This window comes from Podarcis melisellensis, assembly GCF_964234715.1.
Source record: "Podarcis melisellensis genome assembly, chromosome: 5".
In the NCBI taxonomy this organism is placed as follows: Eukaryota; Metazoa; Chordata; class Lepidosauria; order Squamata; family Lacertidae; genus Podarcis; species Podarcis melisellensis.
Genome location: NC_138537.1, coordinates 79,827,204 through 79,853,993, shown reverse-complemented (window position 1 = coordinate 79,853,993; position 26,790 = coordinate 79,827,204). Strand labels below are relative to the sequence as shown.

General features: G+C 43.6%; 1 protein-coding gene and 1 long non-coding RNA gene across 5 annotated transcripts in view; one reads left to right on the top strand and one right to left on the bottom strand.

Annotated features, from left to right (window-relative positions):
• RET (ret proto-oncogene) overlaps positions 1-26,790 on the top strand; it is a 110,014-nt gene that overhangs the window by 5,875 nt on the left and 77,349 nt on the right. The window contains exons 2-4 of the mRNA XM_081913499.1: positions 7,493-7,755; positions 9,232-9,860; positions 12,325-12,839. Coding sequence (XP_081769625.1) covers positions 12,770-12,839 — 70 coding nt within the window. The 5' untranslated portion in view covers positions 7,493-7,755; positions 9,232-9,860; positions 12,325-12,769. The remainder of the gene's footprint in view (positions 1-7,492; positions 7,756-9,231; positions 9,861-12,324; positions 12,840-26,790) is intronic.
• LOC309371213 overlaps positions 3,037-26,790 on the bottom strand; it is a 35,697-nt gene continuing 11,943 nt past the window's right edge. Inside the window, exons 2-3 of one of the 4 annotated variants that reach the window (XR_014168919.1) lie at positions 21,365-21,497; positions 3,037-3,828 (exon numbers count right to left, since the gene is read on the bottom strand). This is a non-coding gene — a long non-coding RNA (uncharacterized lncRNA). Of the gene's footprint in view, positions 3,829-18,202; positions 18,353-20,276; positions 20,388-21,250; positions 21,498-26,790 lie in introns of those variants that run through there. The other 3 variants (XR_014168920.1, XR_014168921.1, XR_014168922.1) reach the window with 3 other exon arrangements.

The following is a 26,790-nucleotide window of genomic DNA, read 5'->3' as shown; positions in this document are numbered from 1 at the left end:
CTCAATTCCCTTCCCCTAGTTCTGTTCCTTGTGGATTCCTGCTCCCCAGGTTCCTTTCTAATTCCAAACTCTGATGTCCACAAACTTAAGTAGTTTGTGTTAAGGGTGCTGAGAGTTTTAAGGAGTGGGGCTGGCCAAAGACATTTTGGAACCTGAGGAGAACCACAAAATTTTGTGCCCCCCCCTTCCTGCCAAGAGTGAAGATCTACATCAGGAACAAGGAGGAAATAGATCTACACTGCAACAAGGGTGGGAGGTAGGCGTGCCATTGGGGAAGGGCAAGGGCCCCCCCAAATTTTCCAATTTTTTTCAAATTCTGCAGCAGCCTGACATCATGTACACATGTTCAAGTTGCGCTGCCCCGGCCCCCTCAACTGGTGTGTTTGGTGGGAGGACAGCAGCAGTGCTTTTAATTCACCCAGAGGCCACTGTAGAGGTAGCATTAGCAGGCCTCCCGAGGAAATGGCTGATTCATACCACGGGTATGTATTCCTTGGAGGCTGGATCTATTGCCTGTATGGATCTTGCCGCCTGAGGCAGTCGCCTCACCTTGCCTCATATGGGTGAGCTGGCCCTGGTAATGAGACGCACATCCCCCTCACAGAGCTACAAATGGCAGAGCGGCTTAATGATCCCTCATTCTTCACAGAGAACCCTGGAAATAGTAGCTCTGTGAGGGGAGTGGGAGCCTCCCAACAACTCTCAGCACTCTTAGCAAAATTCGGTTCACTGGATTCTTTGGGGGAAGCCATGATTCTTTAAAGTGGTATGATACTGCTTTAAATGTACAAGGCAGATGGGACCTGCCTGTAAAGACTCAAGGGCAAAATCTAATCTGGTATGCCTTGCCCTTAATTCTGTAACCCTCTAGACAGGGGTGGAGAAAGGGGTGTGTGGTGGGTGTGGGTCGCCCCGGGTGTCACCACTGAGGGGGGTGACAAAATGCCGGGTGGCACTCACTGAGGGGGCTGCAGTGTGCCTGAGCCATGCGTCTCTTCTGGGAGTGACACAGTGGCTTAGGCACCCGCCGGCTCCATGCTGCCCCAAAGGGTCCAGCCGCCACCCCCCTCACCTGTAGGGCAGCTTACTGGGAGGAGGCAGGCAGACTCCTCGGAGGCCCCACGGAGTGCCCTGCCCTGGTTCGCCCCACCCCCATGGGCAGCTGGCCCCACCCCTGGGCACAAGGCACGTACACCAGCCCAGGTGCCCAATTGGCTTGCTCTGCCGCTGCCTCTAGAGAAGCAGAAGATGGGATTTCTCTCTTGTGGTTGCAGAGTTCTTTGTTTTTAGCTGTCACAGTGTACTTAGCACTGCTTGGGTGAGGCATAACTTTACATGTAACATTACCTCATGGAATCCCTAATTTTTTTAAAAAAAAAATGAGCTCATTACCTAAGTGGTTTTTTAAAAAAACAAAAAACAAAAAACAAAACACGTCACTTAAAGACATTTTAAGCCTCTACCCCACCGTTGGCACATTTTTAGTCCTCATCCCGCCATTCTTTCCATAGAGCCAAATGTATTTGTGAGTGGCTTTTCCACACCTTAACTTCTTCCCCCATACAGAAGTGTGGTGAGGAAACCTAGTCAGTTTGACCAGTACACATGTCTCTCCTTTTTCACCTGACAGCATCGATTTCACTGAAGAGCACAGTGGTGTCAGTGCTAAAGAGAAGGAATGCTGAAGGAAATTCATTTGTTTACTTATTCCATTTCTGTCGCACTCTTTATCAATTCATAATCCCAGGGTGGGTTTAACATGAAATATAACGGTAATAAAATACCACAAACAATAAAGCTTAGCAACAAAAACAACTTTTAAAACCTCTTGTTAAAAGAGCAGGGAAACTTGGCAGTGCGTGGGGGAACCCAAAAAAGATACTTGTGGGATTGTATTTGAATCTATATGGGCTGGAGAAAAGGATGGTGACATTTAAAGTGGGAAAAGAGCACTGTAAATGTGCATTGAGTTAAAGGGGAGGAAGATTCTTTAATGATAATTAAAGAGCATATGTGACTTAGTGTAGATGTTGGAGAAGTAACAAGCATGTATTTCAAATAGCTATTAGTAGTGAGTATGAAGCATATGAGCAGAGTGTGTCTATAAAATGGTAGTTTGTGGTGCATTTATGTAATCCAAGTGATGCTTAGGGTTTGTTTGTTTTAGATTATCAAAGGATGCACATTTGAATCCCCACAAGGATTCATCATATGGATGCTCTCTATATTCATCCCTAAACGAGCTAGTGGTGTTTTCTATTCACAGCTACCTCATGCAACTGTTTGGCGGTAGTAATGCTTCCTATGCAATTAGTCTTCATGAGTTCTGGTGTACACAGTGACAATCCCTCTTGCTAGATCAGGATGAATGCATGTTTCTTATGGTCATAAGCTGTGGGAGCCAAAATATGATTGTTATTCCATAAACATCTAACTGTACAGGTTTCAGGTCAGGTTTATTAGTTCTGCATCAAAAACTTAGAGACAATACAATAACAACAAAGGGATTAACATTTTAATGAGCAACAGCAAATGCTCATAAATGTAAATTATTAGCATTGGATGAACCAATGAAAATTTATTTTGGCAAGGTGTTTAAGACAAAACTGAGTACATTATAGCAACGTAAGGAAATTCCTCAGCATGTTGCACTGCGGTTATCATGCTGCACAGCAAAGTCTGTGATCAAAATTAGCAGCTTCAGCGTTTAAAACACAGCATCATACAAGGCAACTTGTGTAATTTTTAAAAACAAAAGTACAATGATTTGATTGATCTGCACTCACAGTGCAGAAATAAATGAGTCCTCAAGTCATTTAACGAACTAGTGTGAATTTTCAAATCCTTATTCATCCATGAAGCTCATAGGCAGACTTTGGGCCGGTCACTATCTTACAGCCCAGCTTACTTCACATTGTCTTTGTGAGAATGGGGAAGAAACCCTTACAAGCTATCTGAGCTCCTTGGAGGAAGAGTGAGATACAAGTGTGATTAATTATAGAAAGCAGCCTACAGAAAAATATCAGATTTCACTGGGGGGGGGGGACACATTACATTGTTGTAGAATTAAGCAGTGGGTTTTGTTCTTACAGATAAAATAAATGAGGGCTGCCATTTCACCATTTTGTGCTGATTTTAAAAATATCTCTTCACAATGCTTCAGTTCAAAGAGTATAACATTTTAAGGACAACCTGAGATGATACTCTTATGGTTCTCAACAATGTACACAAGTTAGAATTGGGAATCCCTATCACCTCATAAAGGGTACCTCCAGATGGCCTGTTTAATGACATTTCATACTGATTTGTTTGTGCAGAGACAAGGTGACAGCTATTTAATGAGCAATCACTTGATTTATATCTGGGGAGGCTAGACGACATCACAGCAAAGCAGGTTTTATTTTCCTTGAATTTCCTCATCACTTTCCTTCAAGCAAAAAGTCCCATCTTCTGGGAAAGTCATGCACTAAACCATAAATTCGTAACCCAAATTTGCTGGCATATGATTGAACGCCACCCCAGAATAGCAACAGTCTGGAGGCACTTAAAGTTCTTCTGACTTACTGAGGGTGAAGAAGAGACTCCAAAGATTGTGATGAGATGACAAGGAGGGACTTTGGCTTTGCAATGTCAAAAGGATAGGCTGCTTTCAAGGAAACTGGATGGATTTCGAATGTTTCCTTGCAGTGAGTAGACACCAAAGGAATTGTGCAGGTGTTGTGGTGTAGGAGTGAGGGAAGAGGAGCAACTTGGCTGCATGGGGAATATGGTGGAGCTGGTAGCGCCAAGCCAGGTGGACGGAGACCCACAAAATATTTGCTGTCTCTCCTAAAGGGTGGAAAATAGCAGTTATTCATTTGCACATATGGAATCATTTCAGTGTATGCATACTTAAAACTGTCTGTTTACTGACAGCGAGAATTACTTTAAAATGCTCAGTTAGCCTGACTACTAAGGACATTTTGAATGAAAATAATTCTTCTCGCTAGAATGATTTCCCTTCTACTACAATACATTTCCTTTCATTGTCTTTTTTCCAAGTCTCTGCTGAAAAGATTGAACCCATCTGTTCTATTACTGTTGTCTCATCTTTCCTTAGCAAGATATTATTTATCACAAAACGAGTTACAGTGTGACAAAGAGTTTGTCAAAATTCAATGATGAATCCTAATCGATAGCGCAGCCTTCATATCTCAGAGTAGGGGGAGCAACTCTTCCCTGTGACAAACACTTCAATAATGAAACATTAAAAACTATCCCCTGTTTAGATTCCCTGAGTAATTCCACCGAGTTTTCTGCAATCACCTTTTTTTAAAAAAGCACACTTTTATTCTGTTTTCTTTCTTTCGTGGCTCTCAGGGCAGTGTAGATGGGGGCCCTTACTGGTGCGCCCATGCAAGTACTGTGACCAGATCTAAAACTGCTTGGCATCATGAAAGTTGCTTTGTTGTAGGACTTGCTTAAATTGTGGTCTTGAGGTATAAATTGTAGGGAAATAACTACATAACCATGAGCACAACCATGAACCCCAGATCTGCTAGGCATGAGGATTGGGTGGATATCCCCTTCACTGTTGATGTGATTTTTTTGTGGCGGCATAAATGCATGTTGTGGCAAGTTTCCCACCCATTACATCTATGGAAAGCTACAATGGCATAGATCTTGCGGTGTTTTTGCTGGTGGTAGCCAAGGTTTGGCTTGGGAATGGGGTGTTCTGGAAGCAGACGCAGCCTTGGATTTGCTGGATCCAAAGCCTCTTCATTCCCCCAATGGGCCCCCGTGCTGGGTTCATTACCAACTTTAGCCTGGGGCTAGCACAGATGCTCCCCCATTCCCTCTCTCTCAACAGTGAGAAAAAGTTGAAATACAGTGGTACCTTCAGGTTACAGGTGCTTCAGGTTACAGACTCCGCTCACCCAGAAATAGTACCTCGGGTTAAGAACTTTGCTTCAGGATGAGAACAGAAATTGCAGCGGGAGGCCCCATTAGCTAAAGTGGTACCTCAGGTTAAGAACAGACCTCCAGAATGAATTAAGTTCTGAACCCGAGGTACCACTGTATGGGCAAGAAACACTCAAGCCATCCACCATGGTTGGTGTAAGACAGCAGAGCTTTGGGTCATCTGCCACTTCACCAGCCCACTTAGGTTTGCTTTGCACGTCATTTAAACTTCTTCTGGGGGCAACCCAAACTTGAAATAAACATTAGGCATGAGGCCTTATTAGGCTCAGTATAAACTCTGGCATGCTATTTTGCTAAATTGTATTTTCAGGCAGCAAAATGTCTTGGGCTGGCCCTGATTATGGTAGTTTAAAAAGTTTTGGGATGAAAAATTCTAGGACCTTTGTCTAGAGCTCAAGACTTGTTGGCACCTGAGGCTAACCACAAAATGGTGCCCCCTCTCCCACCGGGGAAGAAGGGGTAAATGAATAGCTACATCAGGAACAAGTGGGGTGGGGATAAAGATATACATTGGGAACAAGAGTGGGAGGGGACTCCCAGTGCCTCCTATTGGCCAAGAGGCCACTGTAGAGGTGGAGCTGGAGGGGGGCAGGGAGAGGTCTGATCACCAAGGATTGCACTGCTGCTATTGGTGCATTCATTGGTGGCTAGATCTGCTGCCTCTGTAGAGCCTGTTGCCTGAAGTGGTCTCCTCACCTTGCCTCATGGGTGAACAACCCTGCCTCAGCCCAAATGTATTGGTCCCCATGCCTTTGAAAAGCCTTTTCATTCGTTTCATTCAATTGTTCTTTAGTTTTAGATGACACCCATATTGACTCATTTATGGGTTGATATTCTTAAAAAAAAAATGATTCAAGAACAAGATCAATTAAGAGTAAAACATTTCTACGCAAACCATTGATTTGAGGCATATTTTGCCTGCGTGTTGTCTTTCCTACACTATTATCCTGATAGAGATTCATTAGTTTCTACCTTTCCTGCTCTGTTAATTTCCAGCTCTCAGACTGTCTCTACAGATTCCCAGCATGCAAAAATAAGCAAGCAAATCTTTCTTGAATGCAAAAAACTATTTTATATGAGCACTTTCAGCATTTGTAAGGACCCTGGGCTTTCTTACCCAAGGGCACAACTTACACGAAAGCCTTCAAGGTTAATGGTGTGAGTGGCTTTCTTGAGTTCAGTGGAATTTACTCTCAGTATCTATGCACATGACTGCAGCCTATGTCAACGTTGAAGTAAGTCTCATGAAAGAATATAGAAATGCAGCCTAGAGCATTTGGGCCCTACTGGCATAGTGTATCCAGAAAACATTAGAGGGCATAACCTGGGAAGGCAGGGATGTTTCTCTGTGGTGGGGCCAGACTGGGGCCTCCAAGGAAGGCAGTTAAGGAGGACTGGAAATGTAGAGAAAGTTCCTTCATGCTGTTCTCATTGTTGATTGGGATATGAAGCCAACACAGCACAGGAAGTCTGTGGGCTTTGTGGGTTATGTCACCTGCCAAACTGCAAACCAATGGGCAAAATTAGCAGCCATTGTTTGCAATAACTTTTATCTTTGTAATTTGGTGGGTGTGATTTATTTATTTATTTGCTATATAACGTGATGGAAAGAAATAGAGAGAGCTCTGTTTTCTAGAAGTTAGGTGTGAGCAGAGGATGGTGAGCAACAGTGTTTTGTAGATAGTGGGAAGTTTTCCTACATTGTAGAGACAGCGTGGATTAGAAGAGGGAACGTTTCTTGGAAAGCATCAAATAGATAGGTGGAAAGCTGATTTCAAGACAGAGGTGCTGGCCTTTTACTTAAAATGCTAGTTTTATTTATGGAGATAAGGTTTTTGAAAGCAAGAACATACAATCATGTGAGCTGCTACCCACATTTCTGAAGTTCTGAACTGTGGCATGGTAGGTTCTGAAATTCAGAGGTATAACCTCCGTAAGGACTAGGACTATGCCTCAGCTCAATCATGAACTCACCACCCATATTGGCCTGTAACAGTAAACCAAGAAGCTTGGCTTAAAAAACTGCCTGGTGCATGAACTCCTCACTTTGCTTCTCTTTTGGTGCAGGCAGGTAAAGCAGGAAGAGGATAGCTTAGCATTACATCTGAGCCTGGGGTTGTGGTTTGATTTGCCCTAATAAGCCAGGATGCATAAGCCAACAAGAATGGTTTTAGACCAGCAAGCAGTTCTGGTTTGGTTTACAAAGCCATTTTTCTTGGATTATGATTACATGTAAACACAGTCACTCAGTGGCCTTTTAGGAGAGCCACTATATTTGTTCTTCAGCCTGACCCTCCAACTGCTGATCTGTATTGCTAGTTCGTTGTTTTATTTATGAATGAAATAAAGGGAAGTATTTTGGGCACCCCACCCCAATACATTGTTATTCAATGTTAATTTTTTATTATTAATTAAATTTATATACCACCTTTCATCCGAGGATCACTGTAGTAGTATAAATGAAAAATATTGTGTCCTCCCTCAGAGTTGCTGAGTTCACTTTGGGTTGTTTTTTCTTTTCTTTTTTAAGGAGACTGCGGGAAGCCATTTGTGCAAAATGCAAATGCATGTAAATTCATCGCTCCATGCTGCAGTCACATTGGCTCAAATCCTTGTCACTCCATCATAGTTCCTGGAAGCAAGGCTGTCTCTTCTGGTTCTGTGCACTGCACCTCCCATCGGTATAGCTTTATCTTGGATTCAAGAATGCTTCTGTGACCCACAGGGAGCTTCCGTTTCCTTCTGGTGTGCTCCCTCAACCAACCAGCTATCCATTCTCTCTGAGCAGACAAGGTATGCTCTACGTTGGGGAAGTCAATGGGCCTCTTAGTGCCCATCTCTGTGTAGAGCAGAGGTTTTGACCAGATGATGACCTGCAGGCTTTTTGGTACTTTGATTATGACCTATGTTTGACTAGGACTATGATTCAGCAGTGACCTCACTGCTCAATATAGATCATTTATATTTTATGCTTCCAAAGTTTAATGTTTTTGCTACTTAGGTAAGCACTGCAGGATGGACTAATATTTTCTATTAATGGAAATGATGCTTGTTGTTGCTTTTTAAAATAAAATTGAAGGGAGCTGAAACAGACTTGATTGATTAGGGCTATTTATGAAAGGTATGGCAGGGGAGACTTTGCCGCAGGTTAGCTACTTTGCACGGGGTTGTGGATGTGAAGGTTACCAAATAAAGGTACATTTTCAGCATTACCTGGATGGGGAAATGCACCAGAAATTGAACTTGCTGGGGAACGAGCCTGAGATCTTCTGAATGCAAAGCAGGCACTCTGCCAGTGAGCTACAACCTTTCCCAAACTTCTGTGGTAAACAACAACTAGCCTCTCGGGGTGGAGTTGTGGTTCAGGATGAGTTGTCAGTCCTATGTAGAGCCAGAAGAGAACTTGGTGGATCAATGCAGAGCCTAGCACAGTGGATGTAGGCTGGCGATCCAGAAATGGAGTCAGTAACAAACTTCATTATTTGTTAGGGCAGCTTTGAGGTTTATTGGCTTTTCAGGCTGCTTGAGCTCAGTTTAACTGGTCAGAAAAATATATCATGGGCACTTGTATAGTCCCCTACCATGCCTCAGTTGCTCAAGCAATGCAGGCATTACTACATGATGAAATTGGCTGAGGCAACCATGGTAGCCTTTGGATCTGATTAAATGGCACATAAACATGATAGACTGAAGGCCTAGAGGATATTAGCAGATACATGGCTGTGATCATTGCAGAAAATGTCTACACTGCATTCAGATAGTCTGTGATTAGATTTTCTGTTATTCTCCATTTTGTTTTTTAATGTGTTGTGAATGAAGTCCTCATTTTCTACTGATTTTGTGGTGGGTGGGTGTTTAAGTTGTTTATTTAAAGCATTTTCACCCTGCTCTTTTCCCAAAGAGCTTGCAAAAATCTGTAAAGAGACAGTTCTTGCCTTCAGACTTGCAATGTGAAACACACAACATACATGGGTGGGAAGGTAGGAAAGTAGTGCTAAAGTAATCAAAAGGCTCATAAACCCTGATCAATCAATAGGTTCACTAGGTGTTCCTTGAATAAGCGAGTCACTCCAGTCTTTAGATATTACAAGGAGGGCAAAGTTGCCATGGGCTTGGTTGATGAAAACAGCGTAACAGAGAATTGGGCTTGGGGGCAGACTATATGTTGCATACAAAGGAAGCCACAATGGCTGTTCTAAAGAAAACATAAAATCAGCTTTATGAGAGGGTGATTTTGATCAGAAATCTACCCCATTTGCTTTCCCCCAGGTGGGATTCCAAACATGTGCTCACATGAGGAATTACAGAAGCAGCAAACTGCCTATAGCCATAAAGACACCTAGCACAACCTCCTTCATTTATTCCAAGCAGAGAGAAGACTTGGCCAACACAGCAAGTGAAGGAATCACTCTACAACACAGGAGCGATGGCAAAATGAAAGTGAAACCAAAAAGGAAACATTCCAAGGCATACACAGAGAAGGGAGTGATCACAACCCACAGTGTAACAAGGCACAGCAAATGCTCCATTTGTTTTTAAGCAATCAATAACTCCTGGTAGCTTGGTTTTATTGGAAGAAGAGATAGCTGCTTGGTTATGAGAAAAGACTATTCTACATTTTGTAATCACTGACTCAGGCACAGCAACATCACCTGATATTGCTCATCTGGCACATGGTGTACCCTGTGTGCAATTCCAATGCAGCACTCGAGAACGGTTTCCAAGATAGCTCTGAAAATTGGATAGACTTGTGGTCCAAAAGCAAGAGGAGCTGCTGACAAATAGTGACAGTAAAGTTACTGATGTCATCATTAGGTTTGTTTTGCATCAGCAGTCAGGCCAGCCAGAGAAGAATTTTCCAAACTTGTGATAGTCAAAACATACTTCCTCACCACAAGGCAAGTATACTTTCTTCTTCTTCTTCTTCTTCTTCTTCTTCTTCTTCTTCTTCTTCTTCTTCTTCTTCTTCCCCTTCATCAGTAGATTTCAGGGTGGTGCACAGCATAAAAATACAAAGTGTGGGGAATTCTTACTCTTTCACACTGTAAGTTTTGTATGAATCACTGTGCTTCTCATGACTCCAGATTGGAAGGAGACAAGTTCAGGGGAGGTGACTCTTGTAGACTCCCTTATGGGAAAGAGCAGTTATGGCATACCTGAGGGTGGGGAATTATGGAATTGAACATGATGCAGACATATGGCTCAATTACCCACCTTCCAGGTTCTTGGAGTGGGGTAAGGGACCTCAGAGCATTAAATCCTGCAGAGATGCAACTTTCAAGCTACTCTGGACCCAATAGTTCCTTATATTTATTTATCATGACAGAGACTTTGTGAATTCCTGGACTGGATACTTGCAGATATGAACATATTCTTACTGGTGTGTGCATTCATTTAGGGCTCCATAATACTGAGTGGTTTTAGTAGCTGCTCTTAGGGTTTCTCGGGAACATAAACATAACATTTGCAGAGTTTTTAAGTAATGCTTCCTGGGCAAGCAATGTAGAATGTTATCTGAAACTTCCAGAAGCCGAAAAGCATTCCTATGGATTGATCTTCACCCAAGCGAGTAGAGCCATTTCCCTTGCTAAGCTGGGTTTGCTGCTGCATATGCACTCATCTCTGATGAGTGTGCCTGTATGATGTAGGTGCTTTCGAACACTGATTTTTAATTTTTTATTCTTAAGGCTTGTGAAAATCCCCAGTACACTTGAGAGTAAGCCCTGTCGACCTCTTGCAACATATTCAAAAAAAAAAAAAAAAAAAAAAGGGACAGGTCTCAGTGCGGAAAGCTCATCCAACTTTTCTCCCCCGAAGAAGAAATGGTACACAGAGGGAACTACAGAGATGGTGTTGGCATTATGCAACAGAAGTGGCTGAGGCACTCAAGTGCTTCCATTCCGCAATGCATGCAACGTTTGCTGGGGCTTTTAGCTGAGTATTGATGGCTTGCTGGGAAAGCTAATAGGTTGAGCAAAGTCCCCCCCCCCCTCATTTGTGGTTCAAAAGTGGTGTTACACTAATAAGCAGCAGCTGCAGGCATACATTCTAGGCTACTTTGGGCATCTGCCAGGTAGCTTGCCTACCCTTAAGCATCCTCTCACCATCAGACAAAAATATCTGTTTCCCCAGCAATTAATTATTCAGCATGTTTAATGTATCCAGGGCGGGGCAAGTTACTATTCTGAAATCGGTACCTTCGTATTAAGATGTAGTTACAGAGGACAGGCAGCTGTTGCTTTATCACCTCTCTTCCCCGCCCCCCTGCCCTGCTCCAGATCTTTTAGTAACTCCTTTCTGCATGTTTGTTTGGATGTCCTCCCTGTTCAACCCCATCCCTACTTTTTGCCTCGATTTTGCAGGCCCAGTCTTCCGCACCCAGCTCTGGGCTTGCCCCAACCCCTCTTGCCATTTTTCAAGAGCCAAGCCTTCCACTCTGCTTCTGCTATCTTGCAACCAAGCCCGGGGAAGGGAGCCGATGACGGCGTCCCCGGCCGCTGCGCCTGGAAGCTGTATGGATGCCGCCCCATCTCCAAACTGCTGGGTGCTTTCGTTTTTAAAACGTTGCGCAAATTATGCAAGGACCAGTTGCGTTTCCAAATGCTGGTCTTTTGCATTAGGCGCCCTCGCCCAAACTTCCTACACCTGGAGTTTGCAGCAGCACCTGTAGCAAAGCGGTCCTGAGCTTCCCCTTGACTCTGCCCTCCTTTCTTGAGATTTGATCCCTCCCCCCGTTTTTCTTTTTCGGCCCCCTTTCGGTGGGTCCCTTCCTGCCTCTGCAGCCAGGCGCCCTGCCCCCTGATCAGTTTCACACTCCTCCCCCCCCCCCCGCTGCTGCAATTTGTTCATTAACTTGGGGGGGGGGAGAAAGAGAGCGGCTTGTCCATTTGCTGCCTGGACCGAGCCATCCGCGCAGCAGCTCCACCGCGAGGAGGGGGAACAGCCCTGCTCGCTCGCTCGCTCGCTCTGTGCCTGCCTGCCAGCAGCCTCATTAGGCGCGCGGCAGCTCCGCCGCAAGGACCCAGGCAAGTTCCCAGCTGGCCCAGACCACCCCAGGCGGCAGCCAGCAGCACCACCGCCCCTCGCTCAGCACAAAAGCCGAGCTGCTCTTAGATCTTGCGGAGCAGAGCGACTGAACTCCTTCCATTCCTGGCTGGAGGGAGGCGTCGGAGCGGCATCCTTTCCCCCTTCGCCTGGGAGGGGGCGCTGCAAAGTGCACTTGGAGAAGATCAATGCAGCCGTGCAGTTCCTGAGCGCGCCAGCCGCCTTGCAAGCAAACGGAGCAGATCTTAATTTCCACTTTTCCCCCCACCACGGTCTGAACCCGCTCCAATCTCTCTCTCCCCCCTCACCCTCTTCCAGATTCAATGAAGAAGCACCCCGTAGACTCCGATGGGCGGCTAAAGACCAACGGGAGTTGAGACAGCGCTGCCTAGGCAGGTGGGCTGAATCCGCCTCGTCCCTGCGCGCTTCTGGGTCCCTACCTCTCTCTCGATTTCTGGGGAGAGTAGAGACCTGGGAGGCGCCCCAAGCGCGGCTCTTCGCGACCCAGGCCGGCAGGAGCAGACGGGAACCCCCCTTTCCAGTCGAGCCCTTGGTCTTGTTGGCGTTTGGCAGCCGCAAGGGATCTGGAGACCCTTCGGAGGATGGGGCGACCAGACTGAGGAGCGGACTGTTGCATCCCCACCCAAGACCCAGGTGCCTGCTTTGGAGGGAGCGCGGAGAACTATCTTATCTCGTGCACGTTTGAACTCCAGAGCGCCTTGCCAAGACTTCTTCCCTACCGTCGAAGAAGTTAGGAGAGGCGATGGGATTATTGCGAGGGGGAAAGATGCCTTTAGCCCGTTGGGCGTTAAGTGTCGTCGTCCTATGCGAGGGTAAGTAGATCCGATGGGGAAACCCTCTTCGCACTGGTTTAGGGCACGATTCAGCCAAAGTTAACGCATTACAGTAATTGAATATACTCTCAGTGAGATGCGTTTCCTTGTAAACGTGCAGCTGGCTCCTCGTCCCGTGGATTTCTGTGCAGAGCGTTGAGCACCTGCTCGGCTTTACTCTGCTGAGATCCGTGGGGGTGTTGCAGCTCCGTTTTACGCATGTTTACTCGTGTCTCAGGAAGCCAATTTAAGAAGCTCACTTGCTCGGGAGTAAGCCCCATTGAACTAAGTGCTGCTTCCGAAGAAACATAGGATTGAGTTGTGCGTCCCAGGGAGTTGAGTGGGGCTTACTCCTGACTGCGTAGGCATAGGACTGCAGACTTCGTGTGTGTTTATTTGGAAATAAGGTTCTCTGTATTGGGGAAGGGGGCTTATGTCTTAGGAAATGTGTTTCGGATTGCAGTCTTAAAATGCTTAACTTTTACTCGGATCACCCTTCCTGGTGATGACAGACTGTGCTCGGAAACGACCCCACCCCTTAATATGCCTGTGATACTTAGCTCTTGATTTACTCTTTTATTTCTTTTTCTTTTTACAGCCTCATCATTCTTGTGTATAAACCCTGATTTCAAACAAATCAAGATGCAAAAATGGGCTATGACTTTTTAAAAGTTTGTGAAAGATCTTTTTTTAAAAAATCTTTCTCTCTCCCCGCCATCATCAAATTAAATTGGCTTCAGGTTGATAAATGGAAGAGCCTACAAGATGAAAAGTTATTGGCTCGCCACACAGATGATGCTTCCCGCAGCTGTTTAGTTTCTAAGGCAAACAGAAAAAGCCATTATCTTCCTCCCCTCCATCTGGCCGTGTTTGCCAAAGCGTTTCTGATGTTTACGTGAATAAATCAAAGTTTGTGTGTTGTAAAGAAACTTGTTCGCACTCTCCTGGGGTGAGGGTCCCCTTTAAATCATTCAAAATAACAAAAGCCGAAACAAAGGAATACCTTTTTTCAGGTAAACATCAGTGGCTGATCTAGAGGAGGATCGTTTGCTGAATGCTGGGTCGTGATTAACAATTTTAAACTAGTTCACAGTGGTTTTAAATAGCCATGAAACAGTGGAAAAAGGAGGTTTTGGTTTGAGTCTTGGAATCACTGATTGACTTACACAAGCCTTTTCTTCTTCTGCCTTACACATTTCTTAAGAATACCCGGGGCCCCTTACCCTATTTCAGATCTTCCTTAAGTCCATCATTCAATCTAAACTTCTGTGCTTCTTCAGTTGGTGTTTGTAGCTTAAAACCATAACATCAAGGTCAAAATCAATAGACTGCAAACATTTTAAAGCCCCCTTTTCTCTTTATACTCAAAAGTGTACTGAATGTTTTCAGAAATGTGTTTAATAGAGATTTTTGCTTAGGATATGCCTCTTTGTATTATTATCTAAATAATGCCTGCGGCGGCAAAATAGACAGGTCCCTGCCCATAGGAGCTTACAATCTAAATATTGATGGTATGGGTGGAAATGGAAGGAGGGGAGAGGGAAGGACAGTATATTATCATTCTCCCAAAATCCTTTCCCCCCCCCAGTAGTACAGTGTTGTATTTTTTGAATACACATGTTCATGGTTTGGAAACTGATGTTTCACTGTAAAATGCAGCATCATATTTATCACAAATTAATTGGGAAGCTGCTTTTAGGTCTCCTCCTTTAAACTGAATATGGTTTAGTGCAAATGCTAATCCAGAAACTGAATATGTTTCTCCCTTTAACATTAATTTGCCGCCTTCTTTACTTCTTTAATGTTTGTAACCTTTATGCTTTTATGTTCTTAACATCTGCATACTGGATGAGGAATAGAAACACATTTTCAAAAATAGCCCATCTGCTTTAAATATCAAAGCTTCTTAGATGACAATACTGTGGAATTGACCTGAGATTAAGTCCCATTGAATTCAATGGAACTTACTTCTTGGCAAATGTGCGCAGAATTGGGTTATTAGCTGCAGAATTGGGTTATTGGTTTTAACAAATGGAAAACCACTAGAAGGGTTGTTTCAGAAGTGATGCTATGAATGCTTGTGAGTCTGGATTGTGCCACTTGTGAATTGGGGTGTGTGTGTGTGTGTATGTCAGAACTTTTTTCTCATTGAGCTTGTGTGTATGAGAAGCAGAAATTTAGCAGCTATAGATGTGCCCATTGCTGTATTTGTGTTCTGGGTAATGCTGCCCCCATGTAACTTAACACCTGAATGAAGATCTAGATAGAAAGGAAATTCTAATTGAAATTAGATTCCAGATTTTCCTGTGTGGGAGCTGGAATTGCAGGTGTAGGAGATCTGGCGAAAAATACCAATGGTCAATGGCGAAAACTGCAATAAGAGAACAATGCAAGGGAAAGTTCTCCTGCCTAACCAGTATCTAAATGTGCAGGAGCTTGCAGCTCCCGTTCATTTCAGTAGCTTATTTAACTACAAACCCCAACATATGGGAGGCGGCATTGCACAGGAGAACTCCCCACTACACTGGTTTGTATAGGACCAGAGGTTGTTCTAGAGAAGCGCAAGATGCAGCACATTTATATTTGAATGCTTGCCAGTTCTGAACTTCCTTTTAGTGAGCATTTGCAAATGCTGCTCAGTTTCCTCCTTCCTTATTCACCGAAGCTGATTGATCCTTAAATACCAAATACAGGTTGTGGGTCCAATAGGAGGCATAGCTGAGTCTTTTTATCTAACCGTCTTTTCTCCTCCTTATCTTAGTTGAGCTTCATGTGAACTGAAGTCTGCTAATCATTTTATTTATCTCATTGACTAAATATTTATTCTATTCAAAAGCATCATGAATGAGCGTTAAGAGTCAATGTCAGGAGATAACATTCTAAAGTGGGGCTGAAGTCCAATTCCTGCTCTTTTCTCACATGCGCGACTCTTGCCTCCTTGAGCCTCGTGAGGCATGAAAACAAACTTGCCACTGGAAGTGCCCCTTCCTCAGCAAAGTAACAAAGTTAGCTTCCTTAGGTGCACATTTTCAGCTTGTGGACCTCAGTAGATGACTAATGCCATTTTTAATTTTTTAGTCAACATAGCTGCAGATGCTTATTGGGACAATGTTAATTAGGAATGCAGGGTGTGTAGCACAAAAGGTTCCTGTTGTGTGGGAGAAATGAAGTCGGAAAGAGGTGTGACACCAGCTCCTATTTATGTTACTGAAATATCCACATAGGTAACAGGAAAGTACTGTAGACTTCTAGATGAATTTTGAAAGCTCCCAGATTTATTGATCTTTGACCAATTAGGCAGGGCCATTTCCCCTGCTACCCAGTAACCAAGCTTCATTTCCCTCTGTGCATGCCCCAAATCCCTGTCTCTGAGTGTGCCTGGGTGATGTACAGTAGGTGTTTTCAAAACACCGACTTGTCATATTTGGGTGAACTTAGATGTACCTCTAAAAAGTAAAAAGTGTTTCCGCCTTAGAACATTACATGTGTACTGTACTTTAGGGCAGTGATTCCCAAACTCTCCCCCCGCCCATGGACCACTTGAGAATTGCTAAGGGTCTTGATAGACCCCTTAATGGTGGTTGGTTTGTATTTTGCCTTCTGTAGCAATTGTGATGTAATGTGCTGTGCTAGGGTGTGTTTGTTTTTGTTTCTTTTATTTATTATATTGTACAGTATTTTATTGTGTTGCAGTTTGGATTCAGCAAATAATAAAATGCACGTATGAAAACTAATAGAAGCAGTAAAAATGCAATTAAAATCAATGTGAATATTTAATGCACTGCGCCAACTGTTCCCAGCCACTGCTCCTGCTGTTCTTCACAGGCAGACAACAATGGACCACCTGAATGAGGCATGCAGATCACTGGTGGACCGCAAACCCCTGCTTTACAGAGCATTTCCCCCATATATACCTCTCCAATCAGCTGCTGAGAGTGCCAGCCCTCCTGTTACATAGAGTGAGGTGGCTGCCTTCAGACAGCTGATTTTGGGAATTGCGAACGGGCAATAAATGGACATTAAATATATTGTATTTTTTAATCCCAGGGAGAGCTGCTTGTAATGCTTTGTGTCTTGGGTGCTAAAATAACCTGGCCGGCCTTGATACTTAATGCACCCCGATGTGATGGTGCACGAGGCAGGGGGGTTTCATTTGCTGTTCTGCCTCAGACACCAGCATGTCTTGGGCTGGCCACCCCCCCTTCACATACTCTCTTCGGCTGACGTTGGAACAATGAGGGCACAGGGCAACGGTTTCAGAGTTTGGGATGCCCTCCTTATGGAACTCATAAGTACAACAGATTTTTTGTGTGTGCCCTTTTAGTTGGGAAGTTAAAGCATTTTTTATTTGAGAAGTACTTCAGAGATGACGGATTCTAAATGGGAATTTTGCTGCTGCAGGCTCTGGGCCACACAGGTTTTAAAACGTTTCACTTTGATGGATGTTTTCATCATATGCAGAGAAGCATGTAACAAAGAGCAGTTCTGTTGTGTGTGGCTGAGCAGCCAACACACCCAAAGTCCTGCTGACTAGCCATGCCCTGGGCAGGAGGTGGTGGTGCGGCTGCTGTTCCCATTTCTGTTTCTTTCACAAAGGGCGATAAGTAGGCCAGTCCCAGGGCTGGCATAGCTTTGATGCCCGTTTGGGAGCATGTGGTGGCAGCTTAGAATCCTTGGCATTATTCATGGAACTTGCCCGGACACCCACAAGGAATGTCCTGTTTTGGCCCACACTGTTGGCAGAGGACATAGGTGGTACCCTGACAGTGGGCCTTCCTCTCCACCGGTGGCAATGGCGCTTATGCCACTTGGTGACTAAGCCAGCCAAATGTCAACTGCAGGATTGCACACACGCCCCCCGCCCCCCCTCCACGCACCATGCTTTATAAATATAGTGATACCTCGGGTTACATATGCTTCAGGTTACATACGCTTCAGGTTGCAGACTCCGCTAACCCAGAAATAGTGCTTCAGGTTAAGAACTATGCTTCAGGATGAGAACAGAAATCATGCTCTGACGGTGGAGCAGCAGCAGGAGGCCCCATTAGCTAAAGTGGTGCTTCAGGTTAAGAACAGTTTCAGGTTAAATACAGACCTCCAGAACGAATTAAGTACTTAACCTGAGGTACCACTGTAAAATTAATAGTTGATGTGGAAAAATGATGGTGAACATGTACGCCTGATCTTTTTACGTTGTTTTGTTGGGATGTTTTTATTTATTTAATTTATGAGCTGTCAGGTATTAGTCATGAGCTCATTATTAATTTTATAGAACAATGAAATCTTAGCCTACTACCAGTAAGACAAAAAGCCTTTATCTCTAATCCATACTGAAGGTTAAAGAAAAGAAATATGGCTTGTGCTCGGGTTGTAATGCACCTTGGGTTTATTCATAGTCACTAGCATTTCAGGGCAGCTTTTCACTTGCCTGGACTGCACCACTATAGACTGCTCTCTGGGCTCCCGTGATTCACTGTTGCTCCTTCCAGAGATTTATGCCCAGAGAAGGCAAGCTGTGGTGATACAGTGGTACCTCGGGTTACAGACGCTTCAGGTTACAGACTCCACTAACCCAGAAATAGTACCTTGGGTTAAGAACTTTGCTTCACAATGAGAACATTGTGTGGCGGCAGCGGGGCAGCAGCGGGAAGCCCCACTAGCTAAAGTGGTACCTCAGGTTAAGAACAGTTTCAGGTTAAGAATGGACCTCCAGAACGAATTAAGTTCTGAACCCGAGGTACCACTGTACTGCTTGCTTACCTTAACAGGATGGAGGGGTGTGTGTTGATACTTCTGACTTTTGTGTTGCCTGAATGTAGCCTATTTTGCAATGGCGGGAGTCACACTTGTTGCCTACTTTTGCCCTTGGCCCTACCTACCTCTGGGATGTGGCCTCTGCACCAGGAAAGTTTCCCATGAGGTTCCCCACCCCTATAGAATAATTACTATAGGCAGATATTGTTCTACTGTGAATAAGGCTTTTCACCTACGGAGGTGGGGAATCAAATGGGGTGGGGGACACAAATATGACTCTTACACCTGTACTTTGTACATTCCAGCACCACAAAAACTATAGAGTTTCCTACTCACATCATCATCCTCCATTCAGGCAACCAGGCACAGTTCAAGGCATTTGAGAAGGATGTCGAATAGTACCAGGAAGGGCTGTGGCCTGGGAAGGAGTCGTGGCCTGGGAAGAGTCCCAAGGGCCACATAGGGAGTTATTGAGGGCCACATTGGGCCAAATTTAGCCCTAGGCTGGGGGTTCCCCACCCCTAATTTAAATTAACCAGTTGGTAGACCAGGAATCATTGGTGTTAAAGTCAACAGCCCACCATTGGGTCAAAACCAAGTTGGGAGGGAAAGCTATCGAAACTGCTTATTAATTGCCTTGTGCTAAATCCTGAGTGAATAATGCCCAATCTTAAATTCAGTTCTCTGAATTTTGCTGCAATTTGTTACTTTTTTAAAAAGATTCCCATCATTATTTTTTTTTTAGCATTTTAGTGACTTTCTTTTAACACACGTTTTATATGTAGTTTTGATTAACACACAGTTTTGCAAGCAGCTTCCACTAATACACATCTGTGTATTAACTTAACCAATATATTTATTTTGGGCACCCTTCCCCTCTTTTAGGCATTTTCCTAAATATTATTTGGTTGGTGAACAGCGCAGCATATATGTGAATTTTGAAGAAAAGCTGTGTTTCAGCTTGCGTATTGTTTCAGGCTGCAGCAACTATAGATAGGGCTCAGGTTCAGACTAAGCTTTCCCTTCATAGCTTTAGGTACAAACAAGGCCTATAGCCACTGAGTATTCTGGAGACATGTTTGATTTAGTAATAAACTTTTTCTGCAGTAGAGATTCATAATAACAGCTATTGATCGTATAAAACACACATTGTATATCTCTTCCTTTGTTAAAGTTGGAAGACAGAAATAGCCATTGTGTGGAATGCTTTTAATTCTTTCTTTCTTTTTAATTATTTGCTTTTGTGATGAAAACTAAACTATATATAACTTCATAAACATACCAGTGACATATAGTTAAATCTCTGCTGTACTGTAAAATACTGTTTTTTTACTTGCAACTGGGATTCTCCTTACACAGTCATTCCACAAGGCCATGTGTTGCCAGTGGTCACCAGCTATGCTTTCTGCTACAGAATGCTTTTAATTCATTATACTAATATGGAATAATTTAGTAAGTATATCTTCTGTTCAATATTGGACTGTATTACTGATGTGGTGATACTCTTCCCCCGCTCCACCCCATGGCTAAATATCATAGGAGATTCTGGTTACTTATGGGTTGCATGCAAAGTTTCTCTTAATTTTAACAGGAAAGGAATTCCTCTGGATGAAGGGAATATTTTTTGTAGTGCAACCTACTATTTATATCTGTTTAGATCTTGATGATCTTGGCTTACATGATCTGAACTGGTCCACATCTATATCCAGCAGTTTGGCATCAAGTGGTTTATTTGCAGAGCATTTTGAAAAGTGCCAGGCTGTTTTTACACATGATGCTAAAAAGAAGCATCCCCTGTGAATATTAATGGAGGAGAAAGCCGTTTGTCAGTCAGGGTGACAACCTAGACAATGCATGTTTTCAAACCGCATTACAGAGTGCTGGATGCACGCGTGCCGTGTGTCCTTAGCTTCTTTTAGCTGAACAAATCCCTTTTTAAATGGTCTCTCTCAATGTCATCCCCCCCCCCATGCTGAAAGAAAGCCTAACATATATTATAATCTCCACTTCTGGGAAATGGTAATGAGAGCAGACAGTAAAGTCACTTCACTGGTAAAGTCAAGGGCCAGGTTAAAAGTGGATACAGGGTGGGTGGGGGGTTTGTTTGAGATGTCAGTCTGGTTTGGTAAGAGGAGGCTCACGGAAATGTGTGATTTCCTTTGGAGTTTAAGGCGGAGAACCCTCCAGTGCCCATCAGCCCTCACCAGCGTGACCAGTAGTTGGGGAAGATTGGAATTTTAGTCCTGTGATATCTGGAAGGCCACAGGTTCCCCGGTCTTGGTGTAAGTCAATCATTACTGCACTTTTCCTGCAAGCTGAGGATCAAACTAGCTGCAGTGATGGCATGACTTGATAGGGCTTGTAGTGAATTCTTAAAAACGGGGGCAGGACAGAGGGCAGTTAAAAATGCAGCAGGAATGGTAGTGAGAGCTGAACTCTTTGCTTGCCTGTGTTCTCTCTTCCCCAAATAGCCACATTTCCCCCCTGGCAAAGGCTTCTTCTGTTGTTGGAGCTCCAGTTGGCAAAATGATGGCTGGGCAAAAGCCTTCACGGTGGTAGAGACAAGCCTCTCATCCCTTCCCCACTGTGTGCACTAAATCATCCCTTGTTTTTTATAGTTTTAGTTGGAGGCTTGATTCTAACATGCAGGTCTGGCATTGTCAGGTTTCTTTTGGCTGCGTGGCACACTTTTATTCCTCAGTTAAAATTGGGGACACTCTTCATGATCTTTACTCCTTTAAACGGCTTAAATGTGTTGGAGTAAGAATTACCTGCCTTCAGATGAGTCCAACCCCAGTGTTTCTGCATGAGTCACTGTTCTTAGAAGGCCAGAACTTGGTCTCTTGCAGAGTTGCAGCAGGCAGCCTCTTCTGTGGGTAGCTGGGTGCCCTGAAGTCACATCATCTGTAAGTCATTAAAATCACTGTTTCAGTACACTTGCATTTCCCTTGTGGCAAGCTGTTTTGGAATTTTCGCTTGGGTTATGACCTGCACTTTAAAGGCAGAGAAAATAGACTTTGGACACACAGTTGACTTCCTTTAAATGGCATTGATAATGATGGGGATGTTTGTTTCACGCACTTGTTTCTTGCTTCTCCAAGACTGGAGGCAACTTCTAACAAAGTTAAACAGTAAACCAATACCAGTCATAATATCACATAATCTAAGATCACAGTCTCATAAACAATGTTCCGTTAAAGAAAAACGATACCCTTTTCCAGCAACAACAATATGGCAGTAAAGATCTAGAAGCTTGTTCAAGAGCCACAGGCACTTTGGAAGAGGCCGGCTTAGCATCCTTCTTCAAAGCTTAAAAGCACAGCAGAGTTCCGAACCATACACGGTTGGTTGTTCCGTATCCTCAGAGCAATTTGCAGTGAAAACCCTGCTCCTCACCGCAGATGCAGTAACTTTAGCCAACATGGACACAGGGCCCTTCTCCCAAGACATAAACAACTTCTATGGGGAAAGGCATATGTGGATCCCTGGTTGTGACAGGGAAGAACCAACCCGCTGTAGGGCACAGAGTGCAGAAACCTGGGCAGACCCAAAGAATATAAAAATATCAGATGTTGGTTTCATGCTTAGGTTGTCATGCCTCGGGTGGTCCCACCACCTCACTTTTAAAAGGCCCTCTTCCCAGTTTAATGGGGGTGGTCTCATGATCTGATTGGGTTCAATTGTTTTAAACAATTTTTCAAGTTTTGTTGTTGTGGTGGGAGAAAATAATGCTCTTGGGCTCTGTTTCCTCCTCAGAATTCCGGCCCCCAATCCTTTATCACTTACCTATTTTTCGCTATCTCTTGATGAGTTTTGTTATGACCAAAGATCCCTTGGATGGCAAGAAATATGAAGATTGAAAAGCCAACACTTTTATGTGAAATACTGAATTCTGTGGGACATGATCGATAGGGCAGACCACTTTATTAAATTAGGTTTGTCACATGGACTGATGGTTCGCATTAATCTTGTATCTACATACTAGGTTATGGTAGGATAAGTGGAAACTAGTATTTGTATACCAAAGCCTTAGAAGACCTAGTGGACACTGACCTAGCCTGTGGTTACTATTGTTGGGTACAGTTTCTGCTGCAAGAAGAGCTGTAGGTTTTAACTGGGAATATGATTTACTTTGTATGAGCCAAAAAACACCCTGAAATGTCACATTGTAGAAAGCAAAACTCTTCCAAGTCCATAACAGAATAAATTATGTAGATGACCAATATTATGTAAATTTTTCACTCAAGCACATTTATTTCTCAGCAAGTTGCTATTTGTTTTCATCCATAAACAAATACCACCTTCAAACTTCAATCAGTATCTAGTGATCTAGAATGTAGGAGTAAAGAGATCTGAACTCCAAAGGTTAAGGCAGATAATCTGTCTCTTTGATGTTTGTATAAACTTAAATAAATAAGGTATGGACATATATCCAGTCATGAGAAATACTGAATTGAGGCTAAACAGCCTGCATGCTACCCAGCCTGTGTGTATGTAATTTTAAATACAGTGGTACCTCGGGTTAAGTACTTGATTCGTTCTGGAGGTCCGTTCTTAACCTGAAACTGTTCTTAACCTGAAGCACCACTTTAGCTGATGGGGCCTCCCACTGCTGCCACAACGCTGGAGCACGATTTCTGTTCTCATCCTGAAGCAAAGTTCTTAACCCGAGGTACTATTTCTGGGTTAGCGGAGTCTGTAACCTGAAGCGTATGTAACCTGAGGTACCACTGTATCGTATGCACTCCTAGAAGACTGGGTTCAGTTTGTGAATCCAAGAGTCTCAAATTCCAGACCATAGTCTTAAGTACTGTTTAAAGATAACATGCCAAAATCAATGGGGTGATCTAAATAGTCATATACTGTACAGAGCTTGGGCATTAGTGTCAGGAAGAAGCAAGCTATTTTGGCTGACTTGCCAGTTTGAAGCTTGTCTACACATTAGTTACCTTATACTTGTTTGCACATTAGTTCCTTAACTTCATCTATTCGAGTACCTTAGTACCCTACAGGAACATCGCTATTCTGACTGTTGGTTTGTTTGTTCCAGCAGTGAGCATAGGCAGCTAAAGAGAATATGTTGCAACAGGGCTCAACCAGCTAAGAGTCCCCATAAGTGCAGCCAGATACTAAGCACACGGCAACTTCTCTGCTCCTGGGTTGGTCTCCAGCTCTGCCAGGACTAGGCTCTCCAGCTGGAGAGCCTTCTTCTAGCCTTGTGCTTTTGGCAAGTTGAGATTCCCTGTCACTGCTGCCAGCCACTCACCCTAGCAGCCACCACAGCTTTTCTTTGCCAGAGAAAACAAGGCATTTGCTGTATGAGCTGCTTTTCCTTTTCCCCTCTCTCTCTCTGGCTTCATCTGTGATTTTCCCTACCGTTATCTCTTCCAGCTACAGGCAAGAGCAGTCACTGCCAAAGCAAAATCTGAAAACAGCCCATGCAGTGATTTCCTTGATGCTTCCAGCTAGGAAAAACTGGGGCTGCTTGGAGGAGGAGGAGATGCTGCTGAGAGTGCAGGTTGAGTCATGGGGTGGAATGTGGCTCCAGATGCCTGTACTGGCTGCTTGAATGCAAGGCTGGTAGAGTTTCCTGGATATGGTTCTGCATTAAGAGGTTAATAAGGGTACCTGCTCTGTCCGTCTGGTATTCTATTTCTCTGAATAAAACCTGCACAAGTGCCTTTTGAAATGCTGATTCATGTTATTGATTGGTTCAAAAATGGTATTTCCCTGTTAATGATCCACTGATGGGAATTTACTTTTAGAGATTCATAATGTATGTTCATGAGGGATGGCAAGGATGCCCCAAGCTTCATTAATTTGGAACTGTTATTAATTCAGGCAGTTAGTAGTTGTGATTGCAACCGTATGATCTCCTAATGATATTGTGGCATCTGTTATTTACAAACATTACAGGATGCAGCTCAACAACAAAAAGCCCTTCCAAACAATGTGCTGGAGGTATTAATCACTTTTGATGCTGAAAGTTGCATCCATTTGCACTTTGGCTGCTCAAGCAAAAGCCATGGTAGAATCTAGAAAGGCAACTAGCTATTCCATTCTGTGATCAGAGACTGGGCTGGATTCAGTCTAAGGGAAGATTTCTTGCTGTCTTTCTGTCTCCCTCTCTCTCCCTCTGCCCCCCTCCATGTTCAGACATGTATTTTCCCCTTATATTTTCTCCCACTCCAGAGCCGGTCTGCTCCCTTCCTCGCTTCCAGGCAGATGTGGGGGGAATGGGAGGTTTCACTCTGTAGATGTTACTGCCATTGAAGTGCCAGCAGTGAAGTGGGCAAGGGCAGCAGGGCTTTCTACCCCTGTAGAGGGGAGCCTTGAGAGGCTGGATCCCTCTGCAGGCAGAGAGGAGATCTGCTATGTCCTTAGGTCTCAAGGCATCCTTCCAGGAACTCTTGTTTTTTGTGTCCTTAGTCTTGATCCAGCTCATTATTATCTCCTAGAAGTCTTAAAACTGTTGCAACCTTTTTATTTTTATTTTAAAAAGCTTATCATTCCAGGATGGAGTAGGAGGACAGGAGGAAGGGACAGGGGATGGGGGAAAAGAATGCATTTTATGCCTTCTGTTTGTCTTAAGAGGCCTGGCAAGTTTGAGGGTTGGTGTGGGAAGAGGTTAGGGAAATATCAGGAAATTGGTCTCTCCCTCTTGCCTCAGTGGTGCTTTCAGAACCCTGCAGAACTTTGGAGGAAGGGTTTAGTAGGAGTGCACGCTGGTATCCGCCCCAGACTCTCTAAATCAGTGGTTCTCAGACTTTTTTTCTCTGGGCCACACTTTCATAATAAAAAATCTGCTCATGCCACAGCAGGTGTTTTTTTATTGATAAGAAATATATTGGAAAACAAAAAGAAGCAACTCCTAGCAGTGCTTGATTTATAACATTGCACGCAATTACTTTATAATACGATCACGGGACATCCAGAAAATATAAAATAGTGCAGCTACAGGAATCATTCCCAAAGTATAATTTTTAAAGAGCCCCTTGCATGTTTACCTTAAGTAAGTATGGAAACTCAATGGGAGGTGTGAGCTTGCTTTTGCTGGGTAATTTCATTTATATTAAGTTGGATCTGAGACAGGCAAACTCATCTCATCAATTTCTCCCTAGCCAACCTAGCCTAATACTACACTATACCATAACTGCGCTGATATGTTCAAATGTTTATTTGATTGCCCTTGAATCTTTCCGCCGCACTTGCCATTCTCTCCTGCCACACCCTTTGAGCACCACTGCTCTAAATACTTCTGATCTGTGTCTTTCTCACCTTGTTCCTACAAAATATGTTTCTGGGTGTTTGCTTTACATTGCTCAAAGAATTTTCTCAACAACTGGACTTTTAAATGAAGTTTCAGAAGAGTCTGTATTTCAGAGACACCATTTTTTTAAAATAAAAAAAAACCATGTCTGAAATGGCATGAATGAGCCAGTAGAACTGGAGAAAGCTTTCAGAATAAATGACGCCTTGCCACTAGCAGAAATGTTTTTTTTATTGAAAAAAACTTTGTTCAGTTAATCATGATACAAATACACTCATTTAGCCAAATTACCTTTCAGAATCTGTCTAACTAAATCAGTGGTTTCTCTGATTCTGCAAAGGAAGATGGGTACATTATCCCTAATGGTTAGCTAATGGCATATGCATTTAGAAAACTAATTAAACATTATATTTAGCAGATATTAAAAAGTTGCTTCTGTTACTCTAATGGGTTGTTTTTATTTTTTTATTTTCTTTTAAAAAACAACAACATTAAGGAGAAACTTACAAAGGAGATAATAGGAAAGTAGGTGGTTTGGTTTCCAGTCCATCAAAACAGATTTCATAGAATCATAGAATTGTAGAGTTGGAAGCGACTCTGAGCTCCAAGTCCCTGCTGTGCAGGAATCTCAACTAAACCATCCATGTTGTCTATCCAACCTCTGCTTAAAAACTTCAAATGAAGGGACAGTCCACCACTTTCAAGGTGGTCCATTCCACTGTTGAACAGCTCTCACAATCAGAATGTTCTTCCTGATGTTTAGTTGGAATCTCCTTTCTTGTAACTTGAAGCCATTGGTTCTGGTCCTACCCTCTGGAACAGGAAAAAACAAGTTTGCTCCATCTTCCATGTGATATTTGAAGATGGCTATCGTATCTCTTCTCCATCACCTCTTATCCAGTCTAAATGTACCCAGCTCTCTCAACC